Raw genomic sequence first — 25567 nt, forward strand, 5'->3', positions numbered from 1 at the left:
CCTTGAAACTTCCCACCAGTCAGCTGAGGTTGGTGCTTCATTAATCTGCGTGCGAAAGTGCTACGTACAGCGGAATTCCCCCTCCCTGTTTTTAACTGAGAGGAAGTTTGGTGTTTGTCCTTCTGCTCAGAGGTTGTAGGGAGGTTATTTTGGGAATAGATTCACTGATTAAAGAAAGACTGTGCAGACAAAGCATGCTTAAAAAGCTGAACAGATGCAGCTTGGTTGCAGTTTTACATAGCAGCTTCATTGCAGCTTGAGCAATGTTGTTTGATTTAACATTGTTTGGTTTGATATCAGGAGGGATGTCAACACAGCAAGAACATGGTTTGACTGAACCAAGAATCTGCACCTTGCAAAGCTAACCAACGTCCTTTTTTTTCCAGATGAAACCAATCCATCCAATGTGTGGGACTGTAAGAACAGAGGGGTGAATGGCACCCAGAAAGGTCAGATTGTGTGGAGACTTGAGGTTGGGCCCTACTTCACTGAGCGTAAGTTATGGTTCTCAATGATATGATTTATTCAATTCAAAAATATAAAGAAAATCACTTAATTCTTATTATTGTAAAACATTTACTCATCCAGAATGTCAATGTTTTTTCTGGCATACAAGGAAAAAAGAATCGTTTTATGTATATTTGTATGAAACAAATCTCACGTTCACGTTGTTTTATGAATAACTATCACAAGTTACAATGTGTTACCCATAAATTCAGAATCACTCTCACTATATGAAAGATCATTTAATTGAGCGTATTGAAAACATGATTCCACAGTCCCCAGTGTAACTGAAGTAAAGCCAACAATAGGAAGATCATTTTTGCAATGTTTCCATATCCCTTAACCCTTGGCCGTTTCCTCTGCAGCTGAGACCAAGATCTGTTTTAAGTACTACCATGGAGTGAGTGGAGGCCTGCGAGCCACTACCCCCTGCATCACTGTGAAGAATCCAGCCATCCTGGTGAGTGTGTGTGTGCGTGTGTGCGCGTGTGCGTGTGCGTGTGTGTGTGTGCGTGTGCGTGTGCGTTTGTATATATAAGAAAGAGAAAGAGTGAGTAAGAAGGTTAGATGGGTTAGGTACTGTAGAATCTGTAATCTCTTAGTCATGTAGAGTCTCAAGCTTTAGCTCAAGTCCCTTTTATACAGAGATCCTGGTATATTTCCATTAAAAAGACCCTTCATTGTGCTGCGTGAAGGTGCCTCAGCTGTATCATTAAGGGTAAAGTACTCTGCCTCACCAGATGCAGTCGTGGCTAAAAACCTGCCATTGGGCCCCCATCCTCTGGCCACACTCTCTGCCCCTTCCACTTCTGGCCTGTTACTGTCCAAACTCTGAGAGCAACCTCTTTGCTGCCACCAACATGCAAATGGATTAGAAGCAATGGATGCTGCCATCACACAGTCAACATACATTTGTTGCTGTTTTTAGTTTTTTTAGTTTTTAGTTGTTTTTAGTTGTTTTGTTTTGTTTTTAGTTGTTCCACACAGTGGTGGATCTAGGATTTTTCTAAACCCGGGGGCCATAAAGGGGCCACAATTCACACATAGGAGCCACTTATCTGTCTAATGTCCATGCATAATTCCTGACTCAGTAAGTTTTGTTTACTGCTAGCTCTACAGCTGAGAGAAAAGCCACACATCATTGAATAGATTTGGAAAATTGTTCCATGTTTAAGAAAAATAAAAATTCTTAAAGAATTGTCATATTTATTGTTTATTGTGTAGTTTTTTAAAACACTACTGACAGGGGCACTTCAGAGGCCAGTTACATTTCAGCTGGGGCCAGTGCCCCCCTGGCCCCGCCCCTAGATCCACCCCTGAAGCCACAGGTTTTTCCCCCTACAACAGAATGAAAGTGTTTGCAGCCCGACCATTCTTCAGCACTGACGCACTGTGGAGATACCATAGGTCTACGTATGTAAGACTATGGGGAAATTAGCATTTGTTGATTCAGGCAGACATTTTTCTATACCATGTTTCATATAGTCCAATTGATGACTAAATACTCATATGACAGAATCGATCTCTGACACGAGGCTGCCCATGTAAGCAATGTAATTCTCTCTGTTGCAAACATCAATGAGCAGTGCATCCGTGCTGCTCCAGTGCTGACAGTCTACAATACATTTAATTTAGATTTAAGTTGTATTAATGTTTATATTCATTTGAAATCACAAGGACTAACACAGGTGTGTTATATATCTTCCTAGGAATATAAATGTTTCCTGTTATATTTCCTGTGCTGTGTAAAGTGAGACATGTTCTCTTCTCTCAGGTGGAGGGGCTGGCAGAGCAGGTGGGCATCGAACATCCTCGGAAACTGATCAGCTTCACATTGACAGGTGATTTGAGATGCTAACCCTTTTTTTTGTGTTGGAACACATTTAGGCTGAAATTAAAAAGTGCGTATTTTAGTGGCACACCTCTCCTGTAATCATCCTCAAAAACGAACCAGAGTAAATCTGTAAATGGAGTACATAACTTTTAAATAAATGTAAAAAATAAAGCCTGCCAAATACAGATAAGACTACATAAGACTACTGAGTGATGTAGTCTTCTGGAATTTGTTTTCCTGACAGTGAAGGAGAAAGTTTTCTAAAAGATTCAGTCAGTATCACAATGAGTTTACATGAACAGAGCATCATTTTTCAACTTGCTCACACAAACAGCTTTGCTCTGTTGGCCGTCATGTATCTGCAAGTCAAGTTTTGTATCAAAACGCCGAGACGATAAAAAACAGTCTTTCACTTTTTTACCTGGATATTTGAACCTGTGATTTTAAGACTGCTGTCTGAATTTTTTTGTGGCAGATTTACGTGCCACTGGCCTAAAGAAGGGCATGTTTTTTAATCCGGACCCATACCTGAAGATGTCCATCCACCCAGGGAAGAGGAGCGTCTTCCCCATCTTCAGTCATCATGGACAGGAACGACGATCAGCCATCATTGCTAACACCATCAACCCTGTCTGGCATGGAGAGGTGCTCTTACACATCACTTTATTATCAGTCAGGGGACACAAGGACACACACTCTTTTGAACAATATATTATCAATATATTATTTAGCATGTTCTGACCATATATGTTTTTGCCTCTCTACAGAAATACACATTTGTAGCACTAATGACAGACATCCTGTATATTGAGGTAAAGGACAAATTTGCAAAAAGCCGACCAATCATCAAACGCTTCCTCGGCCAGCTGACTATCCCTGTGCAGCGGCTAATTGAAAAGATTCCTGGGTATGAACGGGCAAATATGAGTTCACACACACACACACACACACACACACACACACACACACACACACACACACACACACACACACACACACACACACACACACACACACACACACACACACACACACACACACACAAGCATGCACAGAACATACTCCATAATCACTGACATAAAACCGTCCAGCTTCAGCTCTGTCAGCAGGATCTACTACATTACCTAAATGTTGTTCTCTCTGTCCAGTGTCCAGCCTGTGAGTTTCTCTCTGTGTCGGCGCCTGCCCACTGAACATGTAAGTGGTCAGTTGCAATTCAAAGTGGAGCTCACCTCAACCGGGCCTGATGGTAATTCTGTCTTTAAACTATACTTTCATTTCTTACATAAGACTTAAATGTATTTGTTTTCTTCAACATGCATCCTCTGCTGTCCACTCTAGGTGCTTCTCCTGATTCTATCATTGGCAATTCATCCTTAAACGGAGCACCAGGGACTCCATCTGATGACGAGGACCTGCCACATCACCTTCCAGGAGTGGTTTCTGTGGGACTCTCACCTACCGGCTCCCAGGGCTCACAGGGCATGTGGGAAGGTGGGGCCACGGCCTGCGCAGAAAAGGACCTGTCTTTTATGGGCGCTGCGGCTAGATTTGTGGGGCCTGTAAGCCTGTCGGGCCATGAAATGCTCCAAAGATCATTCAGTGAGGGCCTTGATGCTATTGAGGCCCCTAAGGGTCCTGGTGAAAGACCCTTGGGTGCAGCCTCACCCAGACTGCGCTCTAGCTTCCCCACACACACAAGGCTCAGTGCCATGTTGCACATAGATTCAGACGAAGATGATGAGAGGTCGGGGGCCAATGACATCACTCCAGTGCCGCTCTCACCGCTACTGATGAATGGAGAAGCTTCAGATGTTGACGGCCCAGATGACGATGACGCGTTTCTGGAATTCCAACCGCCTGAGCAGCTCCAGCCCCCCGTGCTTGAAGAGGAGCCTGACGGTGCAGATGCTATGATGGATGACACAGCGCTTGAGGGGGAGGTGGAGGCAGGTCTTGACTTGGGGGATGTTTTGGACCTAGATGTATTTTCTGAGGTAGAGGAGGGTCCATTCACAGAGGCTGTGTCCCATAATGCTTTGCTAGAGAGTGTAGAGATACTTGAGGAAGGAAGGATGCCTGGCGAGGAACCCTCATCAGAGATTGACACCTGCTCCATGGCAACAGCCCCACAGACAGTCTTCTCATCATCAGAGAGCTGTCCGGTCACCCTGACCACTGCTGTGGTGAGTTCATCAAGCTCTTGAACAAATAACTGATGGCCACTATTGCTATTGAGAAGCAATACATGCATACATTGAGTATTTGTTGCCATCCCAGCAACCCACACCAGCAGATATTTGTAAGCAAGTCTTAGAAATAAATTTCATATAGATTTAGTTTGTCATGTTTTATTTATTAACAATTTGATCATGTTGGGATATTGTAAATTATAAATTTGATTGATGGATTGATTGATATTGTTGGGTTTTCTTGTAAACAAACAAATACATATTTTTATGACGTGTTTGTTCACTAAATAAGCAGCATTTATTGTTGAGATCTAACAAACCTGCTATGGAATTTTCATGCTTTTGAAATATTTCAACATTTTAAATTATACTTGTTGTTAATTCACTGCCTTTGTTGGTGCATTGCTACATTTACTTGCTCATAACTGCCACCAACAAATAATAGGAAGTGAATAGCGTGGCAGCTGTGTTGACACGTGTTTTTTTAATATGATATTATTTATTTATTTAAATTTTATGGGATATTTTGTAGGAAGCGGAGGAGGGAGCAGAGACAGCCATAGATCCAGGGGGACATGTAGTTTCCAGCACCTCACCAATCCCGCAAGCTGTAGATGATGAAGGGGGTGGGCGAGCTGATGTCACTGAGGCTGAAGGAGAAGCTCCGGCAGCCAGCGCGCCGGAGGAGGTTGAGGAACTCAGTGTAAGGAGGCTCAGCCTCCAGGCTGCAGGGGGCGTGGCTGAAGAACCAGAAGGGGGGGCGACAAAGCCAAATGAGGAGGCGGGGTCTTTGGATTCAGAGCAAGATGGAGAGGAAGGTACTCAGTTTGTTCACTTTTGTTGGCGAGATATTTGAATTGTGAGTCCTAAAAGTGAATTTAAAGAATGAACTGAACAACAGTGCTCTTCAAAACATATTTCCCTCTGTCTTTTGTGTGTTTTCTATGTTCAGGTGCCCATGTCAACGGCCATCCTGTACGTTCGCTCCCCTCTGTACGTCAGGACATCCACCGATACCAACGTGTGGACGAGCCTCTGCCCCCCAGTGAGTGTGTGTGTCTGCATGCACCATATTGTTTTTCTACTTCATGTGTGTATGCCATCTTTGTTGCCATGTGTTGTTGTGTCAGTGTTTGTATTTATATCCATGTGTCCATGTCCATGTTCTACGGAGTGAAATAAAACTACAAGCCTTGGATTACAAATGAACTCCTGATGATGCAGAGAATAATTGACACAGTGGTTTCTCACTCAGTAATCAGACATGTCTGAAAAAATATTTAAAAAAAAATGTACATGGACTTTTACAAACCTTTGTAGCCACACCAGCAGGGCTTTAAGGATGCTAACATCTGTCACTGACTTTGTTGATCCTCTGTCTCTGGACTGATACAGTCTATCTTGATAACAGCCTCAAATGTTTTAACATTGATGTTGTCCAGAGAATGAATCCCAATAACTTTGGTGAGCTCTTAACTTTTTAATTAGTTATGTCAATAGATTTAAGTAAAATATTAAGACAACTAGATGACTTTCCTTGAAATGTTGTAAAGACATTCATGTTCCCCATGTGGATGAAGTCTTAAGATGTAACTGATCCTCTGACACAGCAAATGTTAATTTAGAGATTTCAGTGTTGGACTACCCGAATATAAAGTCTTGATACATAGTGGAGTTTCAGAACCTTTGTCAGATGTTTATGTCATCTCTGTCATTCATTGTCTACTTGCATATTGTATATTCCCATGAGGCATTAAACATCTACTTTGTATGCACTAATAATTGCTCCTCAGACTGGGAGGCTCGTATCGACAGCCATGGGAGGATTTTCTTCGTGGACCATGTGAACAGGACCACCACATGGCAGCGTCCCACTGGACCTCCTGCCCCGCAGGGCCTGACCCGCTCCAACTCCATTCAGCAGATGGAGCAACTCAACCGCAGGTAGGCTTTGACAAGACAAATGTAATGTATCCAGCATACTTATTTTTATGGTAAGTGCTGTTATTTAGAAGTATATTCAATACTTTACTAAACTTCATGTTTACTTTATCTGTGATGTATTTTCAATCAATCGCTGTCTCATAGGCAAAGATCCATAGGCAAAACAAAATGCATGCTTAAAAAAATGTCCCCTCAGAGACTTAGGCTAAGTTGTATGTTTTCGCTTAATATAATCTTCATGTACATTTAAAAAAACAATTATACAAAAACTTGAAATAGGGAACGCTTCTATAATATTATCCCTCCACTCCAAAAGCCTTTGTTTTTTTTGTTTTTTTTATAGAAATTAGGTAATCAGTAAATGTGTCTATTCTATTCTGTGTATTATATTCATTCTATGTGTCTATTCTATGACTACCTTTTTTGCTGAACACTATATTTTCACTCCCCTCTGAATGACAGATACCAGAGCATCAGGAGGACCATAACAAACACTGATCGGACAGAGGAAACCCCTGTTGAGCCACCACCTGAACCAGAAAGTGACCTGATGCCCCACTCCATTTCTGGTTTGTGAAATTACAGCAATTATTTTACACTTAAAGGTTTCCGAATAGCAGAATTCTGTCGGGAAATGTTTACATTATTTTTTGACTGGACTTACCATGATTCTGCGCCACATCCCCAGATGACTTGTGTGAGTTAAATTTGTGATCAAGTTATGGCCGAGTCTGGCTATGACTGAGTGTGTGCGCCATGTGACAAACAAATCCTGCTTTCACGTATGCACTGCAACGGTGAACTTTACTCGGAGGAGCTGTATGTGTTGATGCAAATGTCTGATCAGCTAAACTTGACATTTGAAACACATAAAAGGCTGAAACATCAATCAATCAATCGAATTTCATTTGAATAAGCCATATTCACAAATAACAATTTGGCTTAAGAAGTCAAGAAGGGGCTTAAGAGGGTGCAACATCCTCTGCATAGATGACTTGCTAACATGAGGCAAAATGCAAATATGACGCAGTAAATATATGAATTGGTGTATATCAGTTCCAAAACAATTTTCAACTATGTGCTCAATTTCATACATTAACAATACACAAGTCAAATACCAGGTTTTGACTCAGTCTTGTTTATATCGGTGGTACAAAATGCTAGTTATGCCTAGCATACTGTCTGTTTAGGTTAACCTCTCCTTGTTGATTCTGTTGCAGAATACAGACGAGACAGTGCAGTCGCTCACGGCAGTGGTCGCACGCGCCTCTCTCTCCTGCTGCAGTCACCCAGCGCCAAGTTCCTGTGCAGCCCCGACTTCTTCACCGTGCTGCATTCAAACCCTGTGAGTGTAATATGCTTCTCCTCCTCTAGCACCTTTGACCATGCAGTTCTTTTACATTGTTCAAGCTGTCTGCATACTCTTTTCCATTTAGTAGTTTGACCTGTTCAGCTTTGAACACTCCAAACAACTCAGAGCCTCCTTCATTGTAACTGCTGCCTGAATTAGCCACTCTATATTCAGTATCTAGTGCTGTAATTCAGTACTGTAATAAAGCAGCGCTGCACATTAGAACTATTGTTTACTACAGGTAATGAGTTACAGTTGGTTCTAAGGGATGATCAGTTAATGCAGTTAACGATGATTTAGTGACATTGTTCATTAAATAATGAATTATGAGCTGTTTTTTAAGAGAATATAGAATTTAAGCAAATTCTATTCTAATTCTATTCTAATAGAATTTCTAATTCTATTCGAATCAAAATTCAAAGTCAGTCTATAAAGTATGGTTGAAATCAATAAGTCAGCAATGAACTAAAGTCTCAAAGCAGATATTATTGTATTATAGCCTGATAAGGAAGAACATTAATTATACAATTATTACAGTATTCAAGGAAGGTTACATATAACCGGTTGTACACTGACAGTACATCAAATAGACTACACACATACTTTATGTACCACTGGTTCTATAGTGTAATTACCTAGCTGAGAGACTATCTCTGATCATCTATTTCATTCAATTTATTTTAGTTCAGTTTAAAAATGTTAATCATTAAGTTATTGGCTCCATCTTGAACGTTATGTGACTCCAAGCTATTCTGTAGTGCGTTTTCGATCTCTTTCTAATGACCTCCCCCTCTGCCGTCTCTGTCCAGAGTGCCTACCGCATGTTTACGAGCAACACCTGCCTGAAGCACATGATCAGTAAGGTGCGGCGGGACGCTCATTACTTTGAGCGCTACCAGCACAACCGCGACCTCGTCACCTTCCTCAACATGTTCTCCAACAAGCAGCTGGAGCTTCCCCGAGGGTGGGAGATGAAACATGACCAAACTGGGAAGGTGTGTGTGTGTGCGACAGACCCCAAAACATTGACTCCTGACCTAAGATTACCTTAACCTTTTTTTATAATCCTTATTTTCCATGCACTGCATGTGAAGATACATTTTTGTGTACACAGTGTAGTTTGTCCTTGCATAACAGTGGGTATTTGGACCTCAATCTCCAGGCCTTCTTTGTGGATCACAACTGTCGCTCCACGACCTTCATCGACCCACGGCTACCCCTCCAGAGTTCTCGCTCGACTGGGCTGCTGGCCCATCGCCAGCATCTGAGCCGCCAGCGCAGCCACAGTGCCGGGGAGGTGAGAGACTACCCAGCACTCGTCACCTGGTGTCAACTTAAGGCTCACACAACACTGCAATATTTATAGAGGCTGGTTTGAAGGAGCGAAATGCTTAGTTGCTTTTTAAATTCTGCTGGGATCCTGAGGTGAAGCCATCAGGCATAAAGTCAATGCTACTGGAAGTGCAGGAATAGAAAATTCACCCAATTTTGTTTCATATTTCCCATTCTTACTACTTGGAATTTGGAATTTACACCGGCCTTTAGTAAAATCAAATGTTACAGAATTTCAAGACTTAAAGGTCCAGTGTGTAAGATGTAGGTGAAAGGGATCTATTGGCAGATATTGAATTTATAATAATCCTAGTGATGTTTTCACTAGTGTGTTTCATATAAATTGTACAAATTGTTGTTTTCTTTACCCTAGAATGAAGGCTTTATATATAAACACTATATTAACATCTGGAGTGGGTCCTCTCTATGGTGGCCGCCATGTTTTTTACAGTAGCCCAGACTGAAGGTTACCACCGGTTCTCATTCATTTTTTGAAGGGGAGGGTGAGGTGAGGGGTGTTCAGCTGCAACATGCAAATTCACCACTAGATTCGACACACTGAACCTTTAACCAGCAAATCCAGCTGCCTGTGACTTAGTCCTTCCACATATCTTACTCTATCAACTGGACGACTGAACATTTTCATATACTGCACACACTCTACTGCATATTAAATAATTGATTCTTAAGGAAGTGAAATGTACCACACCTCGTGCTGATAACTGCACCTGGCGCGTTTGTAGTCATCTCTTCCAAAGCTCTATGATGAAATGAAATCAAATGAAAGCTCAGGGATTGTCGAGTGATCGTCCTCTAACCAGAAGGTCGGCGGTTCGATCCCAGTCTTCCCCTTTCTACATGCCGAAGGGTGCTTGGACAAGATACTGAACCCCAAATTGCCCCTTCTCATAGAGAAAGTGCTGCACATAGATGCACTGTGTGACGGTGTGTGTGAATGGGTGAATGTAAAACTGGACTGTACCGCGCTTTGAGTGGTCATCAAGACTAAAAAAGTGCTATATAAATACAGACGCATGTCTCTGTCAAATAAGTAGCGATATTAATAAGTAGTAATATTGTGGCTAAGCTCCCCAGCCAGACAGCAGACACTCACCAGTTTCATTGTTTTTATTAGTATGAATAAAAACAACAAACATAAATTCCAATTAATCAACATAAATCATCCCGGCATATAATATCTTTCCAAAAGCAGCTCAGCTCAGCTCTGTCTCAGTCTCTCTCCATATTTCTCTAGTATGTGTCTCTCAGTCTCTCTTCTCTCACTGCCACCTTTTAGCCAGGGAGAGTGATTAGCTTTTGCTGCCTGTTCATCCCTGGAACGTGCAACATCATTGGGTTCTGGTTAAGCTAATAGATTTTGTATAGTTGTCCTTATAGGAAACCATTGCTTCTTGTTGCATTCAAGCCTGTGGGAAAAGACAAGAATACAGATTTACATATAATTTTCAAATTACCAGTTTACTCGACGAAATTCTTTGAAGATGCTTTAGAATACTTTTTAACTGCCTTCTTATATCTTAAACACTGAGCTGGACAATTGTATCTTGTAACTTTATGACTGTTTTAAGCAAATTCAAATCACTGTAGATTTTGCTGGGTAGATTTTCATTCCATACTGGTATGAGCAAAACCACCTGATTAATAGTAAGTGTATGTCAAAACCTATTTAGGCAATTAGGCAGTATATATTCAAGGAATTTGTGTTTGAAGGGACATAAAGAAGAAAAAGGGAATTCAAACTGACCTCTGCAGCAGGGACGTCAGTAATTTGATGTCTGAGGGAAACATGTTTAAAATCTGCTGGACTTTAGGTTTTATCAGACACACAGAAACTAGAACGGTCAAATCATGAGGAAGAGAGCAACTGTCGGGGAAATGGTGAGACAGCATCAGACAATAAAAACATAAGTAAGAGTGGTTAAAGAAGATATAACTGCAAATTAAAAAATGCCTAAGAAAACTATGTTACATACAGTACAGGGGCTCTGTGTTCACCACATCTCAAGACAGAAATAGCCCCATTACGTTTTCACACAATTGTACCTTTTCTTTTCTTGCCATATTCATGTTCTGCTTCATCATCCATTATCTAGTTGAGGAGTCACATGAGTGTCTGCTCCTCAACCAATATTCAGCAACACCTTGCTTACATTATCAGAATCACCTGTTTCAATCTGTCGCATTAGTATTTCCTCATTAAATTAATAATTGCAACATTTTTCATCCACACAATAATTTGAATTCAGCATTAATCTCCTCCATAATACACTTGAGATTCTGAATTATTATTGTTGTTAATGGGCGAGAATATGCTACACTAACAAGTATCAAGCTGTTGATGATGTGGAAGCGCTGAGGTCAGTTCGGTGGGTTCGGCGTCAGAACTAGGATGCGACCTGAACTGTAGTGCTTCCTTTTGTCACAGGTAGTAGACGACTCTCGCCAAACCAACCCGCCTGCCATGCCCCGCCCCTCCAGCACCTTCAGTGGCTCCAGTCGGAGTCAGTTCCCCGATGTGGTGCCTGTCGGTGAGTCGGGCAGAATCCCATGTGCATGTGCACAGGTGCAAGCATAAAGTGTAAACCTGCAGACACAAGACACAGTGCGCACATTCCTAATTGTCTTATCTTATTCCTCCAGCCTACAATGACAAGATAGTGGCATTTCTACGGCAAACCAACATCTTGGAGATACTGCAGGAGAGGCAACCTGAGCTCGCCAGGAACCACTCGCTCAAGTATGTTGAAATCTCTCTTGTTCTCTCTTCCGCTCAGTGTTTTCTCTCTTTCATTGCTTCCGTTTTTATTCTCCCCTTCCAGCCTTGTTCCCCTCCAGCACCTCCATTATCATCATCATCAGTCAACCTCAACACACAGTTAACCTTTAATCCTAATGGATTGGGCCAGTTTACCCATTGACGTGTGTGTGTTTGTGTGTGTGTGTGTGTGCAGGGAGAAGGTCCAGTTTATTCGCAGTGAGGGCGTCAGTGGGTTGGCTCGTCTCTCTAGTGACGCTGACCTCGTCATGCTGCTGAGGTGAGTCCCCTGCATGTGTGTGGTTGTGAGGGGCTGATTATTGCTCACTTGTGAACATTATAATCAGTAATAACCCCAACACTTCCAATACAAGTCTTAACTCTCAGTTTTTTCCACCTATGCTTTCCTGCTGCCTCCAGCTTGTTTGAGGAGGAGGTGATGTCATATGTGCCGCCGTTACTTCACCCAGGTTACTGCATCTCCTCTCCTCAGAGCTCCCCCGGTAAGTCTCTGTCTCACTCTGTCTGCGCCAGGCAGTCCGACTGCAGCAGCTTTATTGGCATGAGACACTACCTCTCATCTTTATTAGATTCTTACCTGTTATGAAATTCCATGAGGCTTGGTTTGCATTGTCTGATTAAATACAAGAAGCAATTCCATAGTACCACCATACTGTATGACACAGAGCTTGATGTCTGGCTAAAATAAAACATGAGACCTGAATGTACAATCACACAAGTAATCACACGCCCTTCCCTTCCTACCTACCTACCCTCTTCATAAAGACAGTTCATACTGCACATTGTCCACACTTAGCTCTCTGCCCTGTATTTTCAAATGAATATAGATATTTTTGAAATATCACAACACACTCATTTCATAATTACCTGAGAGATTTGGAGAAAAAATATCATAATGAAATGTACAGATTTCACAACATGTAGCCTATGTAACTTGACAACTATTTGATTGTACAGCTTTTCCCACAGAATTCATTCAATCTATGGCAGTAACATTGCTCTCATGTACAACACACTCTGACTACACAGATGAGAGTGAAAGACAAGTTCTTGTGAAAGAGAGAACTGCATTGGCTTTACTTGCAGGATCTTTTAGGTTATTATTAGAAGTGTAGAATTTTATTTTTAGTTCATTATCAAGCAGTGGGGGGACAAATTAGAATATGGTAATATGTATGTGTATATATATATACACAAATAACCTCTTCATATGTGACCAGTGCTAAAAATCAACTGTGTGTAGTTGTTCTGAATGGTCTCTCTTGAAGTGAAAAGCTTGCAATCATAGATGTAAGATTACTTTATTTGTCTCAGTGGAAATTTGGACGTAAAGACATAGCGAGCATAAAAATACATAAATACATTGGTGGACACAATTTTGTTCAAACTATAGGGATACTGGTGCATACAGTGTTACACTCAGATGCACTTGAAAAGTGCAACAAATAGAGAATGATTAGAGAGCTGCTCACTTTCTTCCATCTGGCCACCTGACCATTCACTGATACAGGCTTCTCTTCTTCAGCTCATCAGTCCCAGCTCATCTACATCTGTCTGGCCCTCTGTCCAGACTCTTTATGCTCAGCCCCCTGCTAACCTTTAACTATTCAATGAGATTACAGACATTTAGATACAGTAGCAGAGATGCAGCTTGAGCTGAAAAACAGGTTCTGTCTGTGTGTTTCTTTGAATAGTATGAAACAAAATACCAATCCAGGATTAACCTGCATATAGTGGCTATTTCAGATTCTTAGACTCCTCGCCCAATCAGGATTTAGCCTTTTTCCACTTGAGATCATTCCATTATTTTATTTCCCTCTCCCTATAGCTCTGCCCCCTTTTTCTTTTCTGTTTTGCCTATTGCTTGATGATTACTGTACATTTACTCCCCCATCTCTCTTTCTTTTTGTGTCTGTCTGTCGGTCTGCTAACGCTCCCTCTCTCTCTCTTGTTTATATCTCAGGCACTCAGCGAGCCAATGCTCGTGCTCCTGCTCCCTATAAGCGAGATTTTGAGGCTAAACTGAGAAACTTCTATCGAAAGCTGGAGACCAAAGGTTACGGCCAAGGACCAGGAAAAGTCAAGTATGTTTAAATACTGCAATTTAAAGAGATTTATGAATTGGTTTCCTTATATAGCAATGGTTTCTATTCATCAAATTATATAAAAATAGCAATAGTTCTTATGGCCGGTTCATTAACGTTTCTTCATTTACTGTTTTAAGTGAATGGAAACACAAAGAGTGATGTGTTTTCAGTGGTGGGTTGGGAAGCAGGAGATCATGAGTGCTGACATCTCTGTCACATGACTGCATTAAAAACTACGTCGATGCCACGGGGCTCTCTCATGCACACCCAGACACAAACATGGTGCTTTTCCGGGTACTTTATTAACTCAAAACAAAACTCTAAACTTAAAGTACCAGCACTTTCTGCTGGTTTCTTGGCTCCGCTCTGCTCAGTTTCTGTGTCCGTGACTCTCAGTCCTCTGTGACTCTCTTGTGTCTCAGTTCTTAGCCTCCTTGAGGTTTCAAACCTGAGGATCAATCAGCTAACAGCTCTAACCTGCGCTGATTGATCCTCCGGTGGAGGTGAAGGTGCTCTCCCAGCCCTCTCACCTCCACATGGACATTAGTTTCTCTGAAGGGAAGAATTTTTTTTATGTCACATAGATCAGTGTTAGATATCTTTTGAATATTTTAGACGGGAAGCTTAACAGTTTTAAAGGATGAGTCTGTAAATATTTCATATTTTTATTGTTATCAACAAATCCCAGGAAAAGATCCAAGGCAACAATGACATGACATAGAGCTCCTTTTTGACCACAAACTATTAAAAAAACATCAGTGAATTACACTGTCGCTTCACGCACACACACACACACACACACACACACACACACACACACACACACACACACACACACACACACACACACACACACACACACACACACACACACATTCACCATCTTACTGCCTGAAATACTGACTAGAGCACCAAATCGGCACTTAACAATACGACTATAAATACCTACAGTACTCAACTATTTAAGGAAATTGCACGTTTAAAAATATATATATTAAAACTATATATTTTTGATTTGTTTAAAAAAAAAGAAGATGTTTGTCTTTTTATGGGCTTTAATGTTAATACACATGTAATATAATAAACATACTCTTGACTTTAAACCCAAAACTGAAATAATATAAATTTGACTGTAAAGTAAAAACTGGGCTTCATATAATACTGTGTGCCTTCTTCTGTGCGTGTGTTTGCTCACAGGCTGATCATACGCAGGGACCACCTTCTGGAGGACGCCTTTAACCAAATCATGTGTTACTCCCGTAAAGACCTTCAGAGGAGTAAACTCTATGTCAGCTTTGTAGGGGAGGATGGGTGAGGATGACTTTTTTATTCCCAGTTCATTTCCTTATCATGCTGTAGACAGTGCAAGTGTGAAATGTGTGTATTTCTCCATCTGTTATTGATCCAGGTGAACTTTACTGAGCATTCAATCTCATCTCGAGCTTCACATCTTATCATTTCACAAACCTTGATAACATCACAGTAATTCCACCACCTTGTGGTGTATTAGCAGCTGGTGCAAGTGGGTGGGAAAAACAAGCTCTTTATACAGATGATTGACAGCATGTATACTGTGATTTTATAGGTGGTGGAATGAGTGATAATATGTGCTTTGCTGTCATTGTATAATCTTGTATCCTTTTATTGTTGCAAATGCCCAGGAGCAGATGGTTGTGGGGGTGTATCTTTGCTGAAACAAACACCAGTTGTCCAGATTTTGCTTTGACTATTTCCGTCCAAAGCAAAATCTTGTACATAAATTGAACACTGTTCCTTTAATTTGTTTGTGTGATTGCACCGCAGTTGCTGAAGAATATTCACTGCTTCACTTCTCCTACTGACGTGTATTTACTGTACATGTGTTATGATTCTTGTTTTGCAGACTGGACTACAGTGGTCCCTCCAGAGAGTTTTTCTTCTTGGTGTCCAGAGAGCTGTTCAACCCGTACTACGGCCTGTTTGAATATTCAGCCAATGACACGTACACAGTGCAGATCAGCCCCATGTCGGCCTTTGTAGACAACCACCACGAGTGGTGAGGATTTCATATGTTTGCGCTGTCGCTACAGTATCAGTCTGCCTGTCTGTCTATCCATCACATGTTTGTTGAAGCTACACTTGCTGCTGTGCTGACTGTAAAGTGTTCATTTTAGCTGCTCTGACTGCTGTTGTGTTCCGATCCCAAAATAGAAGCAATTCTGCGGAAATTTGGATCAGCAGTCCATGGCTCACCAGTCAATTTTTGCCTTAGTGACAGTGGTTGGATGGACAGATGGATTGATAAAAGATGGGATAGATGGATGATCAGACTGATAAATGGATGGACAGAAAACTACACTGGAAAATTATAATGCCTAGACTGGATGAAGAAGATAACAGATGTGGGTATTTAAGGCTGTCACATCATGGAAGAAACAAGTACACATTAGCCAACCAACGTCCATCCATATGAATCAGCAGAAGTAAAAGAGTAAACCTACTGCTACTCAAAGCAGGCTTCATTGCCTGATCTGATGCGGGCTCATGAATTCTCCTGTGTTTCCTGTGCCGGGTCTAGGTTCCGCTTCAGTGGGCGAATCCTGGGGTTGGCCCTCGTCCACCAGTACCTGCTGGATGCCTTCTTTACCCGACCCTTCTACAAGGGGCTTCTTCGCATGTACGTCCCTCAGCCTGCTTCTCTCTGTAATTTCTGTTCCTTTATAATTTGCAGGGCACCAACACTTCCAATTAGATCCCCCACAAATGTCTCCAGTAATGGTTTGGGTTAGATAACAGATGTTTCTGTAATAATAAGGCTTCTTCACCTCATCTACAAAATGGATCCTCTCTTTACTACACCATCACAGTGCAGATAAGCATCTATCAAACATATAGAAATGTATTTAAATTCTAATTAAAATAACATTATTTCCAAATTGTATTCATGATATCTAATTAAAATAATATAAAATGGAAATATATATATACAAATTTAAATAAATATAAGGACTATATATATATATATATAGTGTATTATTTACTCTATATATAGTGTATTATTTACTCTATTAATTACTCAAATTTGTATTTACTTATTTATTTAAATATGTGTATATATATATATATACACACACATATACGCATACATGTATATATATATTTAAACTCAAACTAACTAACCATCTCCGTAGCAACAGTATACGTTCCACTTATATCATCCAAAGCATGATGGAAAAGGTTTTACTCATCACACACATTTGCTGTGTGTTGGAAATCTGTGGACATAAAGACACTTTCCAATCATTTTAATTTCAGCTAAAACATGTGACAAAGGAATAGGCCTGTAAATAAAAGAAATGTGTGTCAACAAAGCAAAAACTGCCAAAAATTCAAAATATATTAGGAATATATTGTGTTCAAAGTGTGCACGTCTCGATAAAACGTCAATTTAGTAGAACATTTTTTTAATTAGAATTATGTATTTTGCCCTCTACTTTAATTTACAATCTGTGTCGCAGTAAACATCTATCGCAGGATTGCGCGTCTCTAGGGGTTTATCCAGATATGTAATAAATTTGTACAAACATATTTCCTGTCATGCATCACGGGGGTGTGTTATACTTTACTTGCACTTGAGGTACATCTGTTATACATCAGGTAATTGACCTTCAACCTCCCTTCTTACAGTCAGCCATGGTTTATGAGTGTGGCAGTCAATACGTTTCTGACCCTGCTGTAAACTCTGTGTAACATCTGTCTGTGCTCATGCAGCCCGTGTGACCTGAGTGACTTGGAGTTCCTGGATGAGGAGTTTCACCAGAGTCTTCAGTGGATGAAGGACAACGACATCGAAGACATGCTGGACCTCACTTTCACTGTCAATGAAGAGGTTTTTGGACAGGTAAAGGAGTGATTGTTTAATTTCTTAATGAAAATAAATCTGCAGTTGAATCTCATGTTTCCATGCCTGTGCTTATGCAGATTACGGAGAGAGAGCTGAAGCCGGGCGGGGCTGGCATCCCGGTGTCCGAGAAGAACAAGAAGGAGTACATTGAGCGAATGGTCAAGTGGCGTATAGAGAGAGGAGTGGCTCAGCAGACGGAGAGCCTGGTGCGAGGCTTTTATGAGGTAGAGCACATTTTATTTTGTCAGTGTTTAGAGACGTTACTGAGGTCATGAGGCTGTGTTAGTTGTGAAACAGGTAGGATTCATGGCACATTAGAGGGACTGTTGATTGAGCACTTAAGTTGCTGAGAATTAAAGAACACATTTTTAACACCAATTCTTGCATGTGTATAGGTGACTCAGCATTTCACTACCAGCCATCTGTCTGTCAGCCTATAATCATCATCTGATCTATTCAATGTATCTATTACTTCTTTTTTTTTTTGTTAAATGGATTCTGTGGATGTTTTTGAAATATCATGGTTCTCAAACTCTCCAGCACCCGAAGAGCTGCTACCTTGGTCTGATTTGTCTAATTCAGTGGGTCAGTGATGATCCCGTAACGTTTTTTTTTGCTGTTCTTATAATAATTATTTCATTAAACATCAACATTAGAAATTAGTTTTAAGTAACGTGATGTTTAAATTATAGAGAAATAATAAACTATTTCAACATGTGATGTGATGGTACAATTATATGAATAATTCTAGGAAGTGGCTACCAGAAACACACACGCATCTCAACTACACTGTGACATTAGAGTGTTACTTGAGGTTACTCTTGTGACCTCGTGCTAACTTTTGTTGGTTAACCTCCTTTTCACCAGGGAGATGTAGGAGGGTAGAAATGAAGTATATAAATTAAAATAGATGGCTTAGTTTATTTATCTGCTTCATGTTTGTTATGATTCTAGTCAAAAGGTACTCTCTTATATAACAGACTGAATGTTTAGATTTTGTGCACTGCTCAGTTTGGATGTGAATGTAAGCGCATGTCTACAGTGGTCTGTTCAAACTCTGAAAAACAAAAATGTGTGTGTGTATTTGCGCTAGAGAGGTGGCATCATAGTGTAGGAGAACAGATCTGAGATCTGATAGCCCCACAGTGGCACATGCTGTGAAAGCCCAGCCTGACAGAATGAACCAAGTGTGGACTGATGTTTAGATTGTAGAACAAACTCCAAAATCCCTTGTGTTGACAGATTACTGGGTCTTTGTGGGCTACATGTGTGCCAGTGTTACTTTGTAGGCTCTGGTTTACTCAACAAATCTAATTTACTGTCAACAAACTGATGGAAACTTTTCACCAGCAATGATTGTCTCCCTGCCATCTGTCTCTCCGTGTGTCTCCACAGTACAGATCTTCTGTGACTGTGGTCTTCGAGCTGACATATGTGGGAGGACTGTGATAAATGATGATGCTCCTCCTTTTGTTTATCCACGTGCTCATCAACTTGCACGTGTGTTTGTTAGGTGGTGGATGTGAGACTGGTGTCAGTGTTTGATGCCAGGGAGCTGGAGCTGGTGATTGCAGGCACTGCAGAGATCGACCTGGCGGACTGGAGGAACAACACAGAGTATAGAGGAGGTATGTGAATCTAAAGATCAGTGTGTTTGTGGAGCACTGACAGCAACATGGGAGACTAGTGAATTCACTAGCATAACATGGCTCTTGTGCTGATAAATTCATTTACAGCTTGAATCTGCAAATGTGACAACTGAACCTGTATTATGTATATTACATCCATAGTACTACGGTGTTTTTAAACTAAACCGATATCAGTCCATAAAAGCGTTTTTTTTCTCTTGAAGTTTTTCTTTTTCAGTTCTCAACTAGATTCAAACCTGCAGTTTTCCTGACATCTAGCAATATGTAAGAAAATATACAATTATTAACAGATGCAGATAACTATCTGATCCACGGTCATCCTCCGCCAACGTGCCACTGAAATTCAGGGTTTACTTACTCCTACAATAAATGTAACATTACTTTTCCCTTACTAAATTATTTTTTGGATCATTAATAACAAATCATGATTCTTGATTTTGATAGATAATTTCATAATAATAACATTCAATCATTGTATCAGGATCTGCTGTGATGCGCTGAGCACCTGAAGCTTTGTTGGCAATTTAACTATTGTTACACATGTCGTGTACAGTGCTCAGATGCAAGCGCCAGTGGCCGAAGCGTTTACAAGAGATCACATTAAAGGGCTTTTTAAAGGTTTGGCCAATACATTTGAAAAGCCGCCAGCAGCGGGAAGAGGACTCAAGCTGACAGTCGGCCATGACTCAGTGTGAGACTCTTTTAATAGAGGAATCGACTGAGACGGACAAAACAGCTCAGCCCATTAAAGATTAAACAGCAGAGCCCATTCAAACAGCGAAGCCGAGAAATAGTGAGGTAGGAGAGAGGAGAGGAACGAGGGACGGAGATCTTATTTGTTATTCATCTGACTCATGCACCATCATCATTTACCTCCCCCCAGGTTACCATGACAACCACATAGTGATTCGCTGGTTCTGGGCTGCTGTGGAGAGATTCAACAATGAGCAGAGGCTCAGGCTGCTGCAGGTAGGGCACGTGGGTGAGCGCATGTACACAGACTGCCCCCGTGTGGAGGCCAGATGCCCTGCAGATACTGCAGAGATGTGTTCACCGCACACCACTCACTGTGAAACCTTCATATCACAACGGCCGAGCTTCTACCTTGATAACGTGCTTGAGAAATAATTCAAGATGTTAGAGTGACTTTTGCTATCAAAAAGGAGTTTGCAATTTTCAGGTTTTCAGTGAAATTACTTGTTAAAATTCAGATGAATATATAAAACTAAAACGATTAATTCATATCATATTTAAGTCATGAATAATCAAATGTGTTAGGCTGCTGTTTACATATTGATCTGACTTTTGTGTCTTTCGTGTCTCTAGTTTGTGACAGGCACTTCCAGTATTCCTTACGAGGGTTTCGCCTCCCTACGGGGGAGTAATGGACCTCGCAGATTCTGTGTCGAGAAGTGGGGAAAAATCACCTCCTTACCCAGGTAGGGCTACTGTTTAATAAGATAACTAGTAAGTAAGTAATGGAATGAATATGACTAATGTTAAATGTTTGTATAAGTGACTTAACACTTCTTTACCAGCCACTTTGTCTGGCAGCTCCTAATAATCATCTGATCTCATATGGATTCAATTTTTGGGGTATTGGGATTCTATGGGTGTTTAGGAAATACTATGGCTCTCAAACTGTCCAGCGCCCAAAGAGCTGCTACTTTGGTCTGATTTGTTTAAATCAGTGGGTGTGTCAAACATGTGAATGAATTAAAAAAAGAAATCTGCCATTTTTTGCCATAAAGTTTCATATGTACATGTTCTTTGTATTATTTGCTGTTCTGAGAATAATGATTGAATTAAACATGTATCTTTTTGTTGTGTGTTGTGTGTCTCCACAGGGCTCACACTTGCTTTAATCGTTTGGACCTCCCACCTTACCCGTCCTTCTCCATGCTCTACGAGAAGCTGGTCACTGCTGTAGAGGAAACGAGCACGTTCGGTTTGGAATAACCTCAACACAGCTCACATCCAGGTGTAACTTAAGACAGAGAAGCACCTGGACATCTCTGGAAGGACATGGAAAATAAAACTAATATCCTCAAATGGCAACTACCCACCCATGGATAACGCTGCAGTTTTTTTACAACTGGTTTTTCTTCACTCAGTACACAGGATTCATTCCAATTCTCCGCCTCTCTCTTACATTTTTGACAGCGACCCATCACTTGAACACCCTCTGGAAGAAAGACGGAGAATTGGAAAATAGAGCGAAAAGCCGTACAGTGCAGTTTCTTGTTGTCATGGTAACCTTTGTTCATTAAGCCACGTGTGTGCTTTATCTCTTCAGTTAATGGCCTTGGTTACTGGATTTTTTAGCATCTCCCCTTCTCCTTGTCCTCCTCTTTCTCCACCCTGCAGCTCAGAGACAGCTGCTCGAAAGCTACAACGCTCCCTTCTCCCTCCCTGGACCTCTAAACTGTGTCCTTCCTGCACTGAGGCTGCAGTGTCATAAACTATAACACCTATAACACACACCCACACACACACTCACACATTAACAAACGTGAGATATTTTGTTATGATTGAAGTGCAAACCAGTGTTTCTCCCAATATTTTTTATCAGCTTGGAAATATGACCTTCTCGACTTTTAAATGGGTATTCAATGGAGCAGGAGATACACTGGTGTGCACAAACACCCACTCACACACACAAGCAAGTAAACAAATACAAATCAGTTGACAAAACAGAGACTTGACAGTACCTGTTAACTGTTTTGATTCTTTCATAAGCATCAGTAATACATGTATGGACAGTGTCAGGACTGTTACCTTCACTACTGTAACATCAGAGCTCTTATCTGAGCATGAGAGGTTAAGACACATCAGACGCAGCCTTGTTTCTGGAAACAGTCAACAAGGACGCCCAGTATCACACACACATACAATACTACAGCATTATCCTTGCACCCTCCAGTTTATTTTCTTACAGTGTCACAGATGCACTCACTCCAGATACATGTACCGACACACTCCAGTCAGATAGAAATGCAGGGTTCCTGTCTTTCAAACTCTTCCACACATTTATCATGAGCGACCAATGCACTTTCTCTCCCACACAGACAGATGACACCTGCTCATGAGTATGACACACAAGGTCCTGCTCACTGATGCAATCGCCTCCCACCCAGTGAAAGTGATGAATGTACCAAATCAGTGACTGAATGTATGAACCTCAAGCAACTCTGCTCGGCCCCCGAGGAAGGGGAATCTCACACAGGCTGCAGAGGAAACACAAAGTTGGATGTGAAGTGAAAGGAAATGAAATATGACGCAGTTGCTTGAGGAAGGAGGAGGCACTTGACCTGATGTTGGCACCGGATTAGGCCTTGTTAGCTGAAAGACAAACCTGGTGTCAACCTAGGTTCCTGTTCAGAGTGCAGCGGTGGGATTTTTTTAGGACCTCTTGGGTTTTCCTGACTGTAAAGGGAAATTTCACAAGGGAAGCTATTTTATGTCTGACCAGATCCTCGTGTGTCACAAATCAAAAGACGATGAAACTGTAGGAGCTGCAGGTTAAGTTCCTTTTACAGATATCAACACAAGGGGGCAGTAAGGTATGCTAAAGCAAAGAAGCAGTGATTTGTCTGTGCTGAATGACCTGACCAAGTGTGAGGATGTAGTTGTCAGGAAAAAGAACTGACCTTTAGGGCTGTGTGGATATTATATTTTAGAAGTTTTGTCATGACAGACAATAGTTTTGTCTTTAAAGCCAGTGATACAACATTTCTGTAAGTGCACTACCATACCCCAAGGGACCCTTTCACTTCTCTCACACACTTTCCTACATGCACACAAAAACACACACATTTTCTATGGGGTGCATGCAAGATTACACCTACTGTAAAAAGTCCTGTTGGAGCTTAAACACAGGGGCTGGAATCATGGTGATGAGCCCCACATGTGATGCGAGATGTGGGGGCAGACTTTTGTATCCCAGTCCCCTCTCCCAGCCCAATACTGCATGTGGGATCTTCTTGGCCAGCTCTGTGAGCCGAGCCAGGGCAGAAACCCCTAGATGGCGTTGTGTTATAGCTCGATATTGCATGCTGAAATAGTGCAACACACTGTCCTTACTAGCTTTTTTTGCATGAGGATATTGCTACCCATTCAGAAAAAAGGGTGAGGGAGTTGGTTAAGTTGTGTCACTTTGGTTGTGGCGCTTACTTGATGCATGCGGCCTTATGCTTACCTGCCACTGTCATACCTTGAGTGTAAAGCTCATGGGAACAAGGTGTGGGAAATCGGTGCTTCAGTCACTTAGTTTTAGCTCTGATAATTGACAATGTGTGACTGCAATCGTTTGTTTTCTCTATGACAGTGTGATGGCGAGTATCTTGGCAGCATGTTTCAAAAATGTTGTTACTTTCATATGTGCACGTCTGCCTATCTTAGTAATAGGTCGATGGTTATGTTTCATTGCTCATGGTGATGAATCAGTGGGGCTGTTTTGATTTTGTGAAATGTGCGAGCACATGTACGTGTACCATGTGTGCGGTCCTGTTTGTCTCTTTGTATATAACTGTATATGTATGTCTGTCCTGTTGTGTGTATAAATATATATTTTGCACCGAATGTACCAAAGGTTTGGGGCTTTCAAAGTCGACCATTAGGCCTGCTCTCTATTTCACGATGTCTCACACACACATCCTGCTCCTGGCTCCTGACAAATCCTGACAGAACGTCACTACATGTTTGCTTGAGAAGCAGATTTCCGGCATGGGCAACAATGCTTCACGTTAGCATTGACATTACTTGGTCAGTTTGACATTTTCCATAATGATGCTAATCTGCTGCAAAAGACTGGTAAAACTGGTTACTTGCTTCACAGTCACACTGCTCTTCTTTCTTAGTACATTTCTGACGGGACCCGGCTCCACTTTTCTGATTTCCACTCTATGCAAAGCTCCTGTGTGTGTGTCTCCATTTCACCCCAATGATTGTAATAAAAGAGAACAAATGGCAAATTTTGATTAATGATACATGACCCTGATTTACAGACGATGAGGATTTTGTACAGAATTAATGTGTAAATAACAAAACGTATTATCACTAAAGTACATTATGAAACGTTTATAAGGACACCATTTTTATCATCAATTAATTTCCCTCTTCTTAACTAAACAACCCACCCCTAAACCCAGGGTTCTAACCTGTTCCAGCCAAAAATGGAAAAAAATATGTATATATATAAGTAAAAATAAATAAATAAGAATCTTAAAGATGTGTAGAAATATATATCCTAAAAATATAATACTATTTATCTTTCCCAACATATATTTATATATTTGTGATTGCATGGTGCTTGGTGCAGTCTCTATGAGTAGGATGCTGAGGTCAGTTTGAAGTTTCTCCAGATGCTTTGCCAAATGTATATAAATGCACATGTGCACAGCAGTTCAGGAAAAGATGAAATGTTAGAAATGGAAAATGAATAATACACATGGTCAGGTATAACTACATACTAAGACATAATTATGACATACTATGAATTGTCAACTACATTTAAAATGTGTAGCAAATGTTGGACAATTTATATATGGATAATTTAGACTTATGGATCACAACTTGATGCATTATCGCAGAGGCTGGACTTATTTCCAGTATTTGAGAGATGAATACATACACATGCAAGCATAGTTCACGTTTATATACTACCAAACTAACATTTTTTACTTAAAAATCTACATGTTTTGTTTGTATCAAAATAAACAATTTCAAGCATAACATTTTAATTTGAATAAAGAAAATGTGAATTAGTGTTTAATGGTTAGAAAACAAAACAATACAAAAGTATGCCCCCAAATATACTTGAAACTTATACTTTTGATATTTATGGCAGTCAAGCTTTGATTTTAAATATCGAAGTTTCTCGATTGTGCTTCTGAACAATTTCCGGTGGTTCAAGTAAACGGGCGCAGGGCACACACCTGTCCCAACCGCTGGGTGCTATTCACTGTCACACTTACGGCTTTTTTCAAACGTAGC

General features: G+C 40.9%; 1 protein-coding gene across 3 annotated transcripts in view; it reads left to right on the plus strand.

Moving 5' to 3' along the window:
- Nucleotides 1–24552, plus strand: part of hecw2a (HECT, C2 and WW domain containing E3 ubiquitin protein ligase 2a) — a 39195-nt gene extending 14643 nt beyond the window's left edge. Inside the window, exons 3-30 of one of the 3 annotated variants that reach the window (XM_034574682.1) lie at nt 387–494; nt 870–964; nt 2279–2345; nt 2814–2983; nt 3106–3245; nt 3487–3587; nt 3680–4524; nt 5063–5348; nt 5483–5575; nt 6324–6474; nt 6937–7043; nt 7695–7819; nt 8635–8820; nt 8988–9122; nt 11586–11706; nt 11819–11915; nt 12130–12213; nt 12354–12436; nt 13918–14038; nt 15239–15352; nt 15924–16076; nt 16599–16697; nt 17792–17921; nt 18002–18148; nt 19438–19552; nt 20457–20542; nt 20900–21012; nt 21421–24552. In XM_034574682.1, the coding sequence (XP_034430573.1) occupies nt 387–494; nt 870–964; nt 2279–2345; nt 2814–2983; nt 3106–3245; nt 3487–3587; nt 3680–4524; nt 5063–5348; nt 5483–5575; nt 6324–6474; nt 6937–7043; nt 7695–7819; nt 8635–8820; nt 8988–9122; nt 11586–11706; nt 11819–11915; nt 12130–12213; nt 12354–12436; nt 13918–14038; nt 15239–15352; nt 15924–16076; nt 16599–16697; nt 17792–17921; nt 18002–18148; nt 19438–19552; nt 20457–20542; nt 20900–21012; nt 21421–21532 (4184 nt within the window). In that variant the 3' untranslated portion in view covers nt 21533–24552. Of the gene's footprint in view, nt 1–386; nt 495–869; nt 965–2278; nt 2346–2813; nt 2984–3105; nt 3246–3486; nt 3588–3679; nt 4525–5062; nt 5349–5482; nt 5576–6323; nt 6475–6936; nt 7044–7694; nt 7820–8634; nt 8821–8987; nt 9123–11585; nt 11707–11818; nt 11916–12129; nt 12214–12353; nt 12437–13917; nt 14039–15238; nt 15353–15923; nt 16077–16231; nt 16412–16598; nt 16698–17791; nt 17922–18001; nt 18149–19437; nt 19553–20456; nt 20543–20899; nt 21013–21420 lie in introns of those variants that run through there. The other 2 variants (XM_034574683.1, XM_034574684.1) reach the window with 2 other exon arrangements.
- The last annotated feature ends 1015 nt before the right edge of the window (nt 24553–25567 follow it).

This window comes from Hippoglossus hippoglossus, chromosome 21 (genome assembly GCF_009819705.1).
Source record: "Hippoglossus hippoglossus isolate fHipHip1 chromosome 21, fHipHip1.pri, whole genome shotgun sequence".
Lineage (NCBI taxonomy): Eukaryota > Metazoa > Chordata > Actinopteri > Pleuronectiformes > Pleuronectidae > Hippoglossus > Hippoglossus hippoglossus.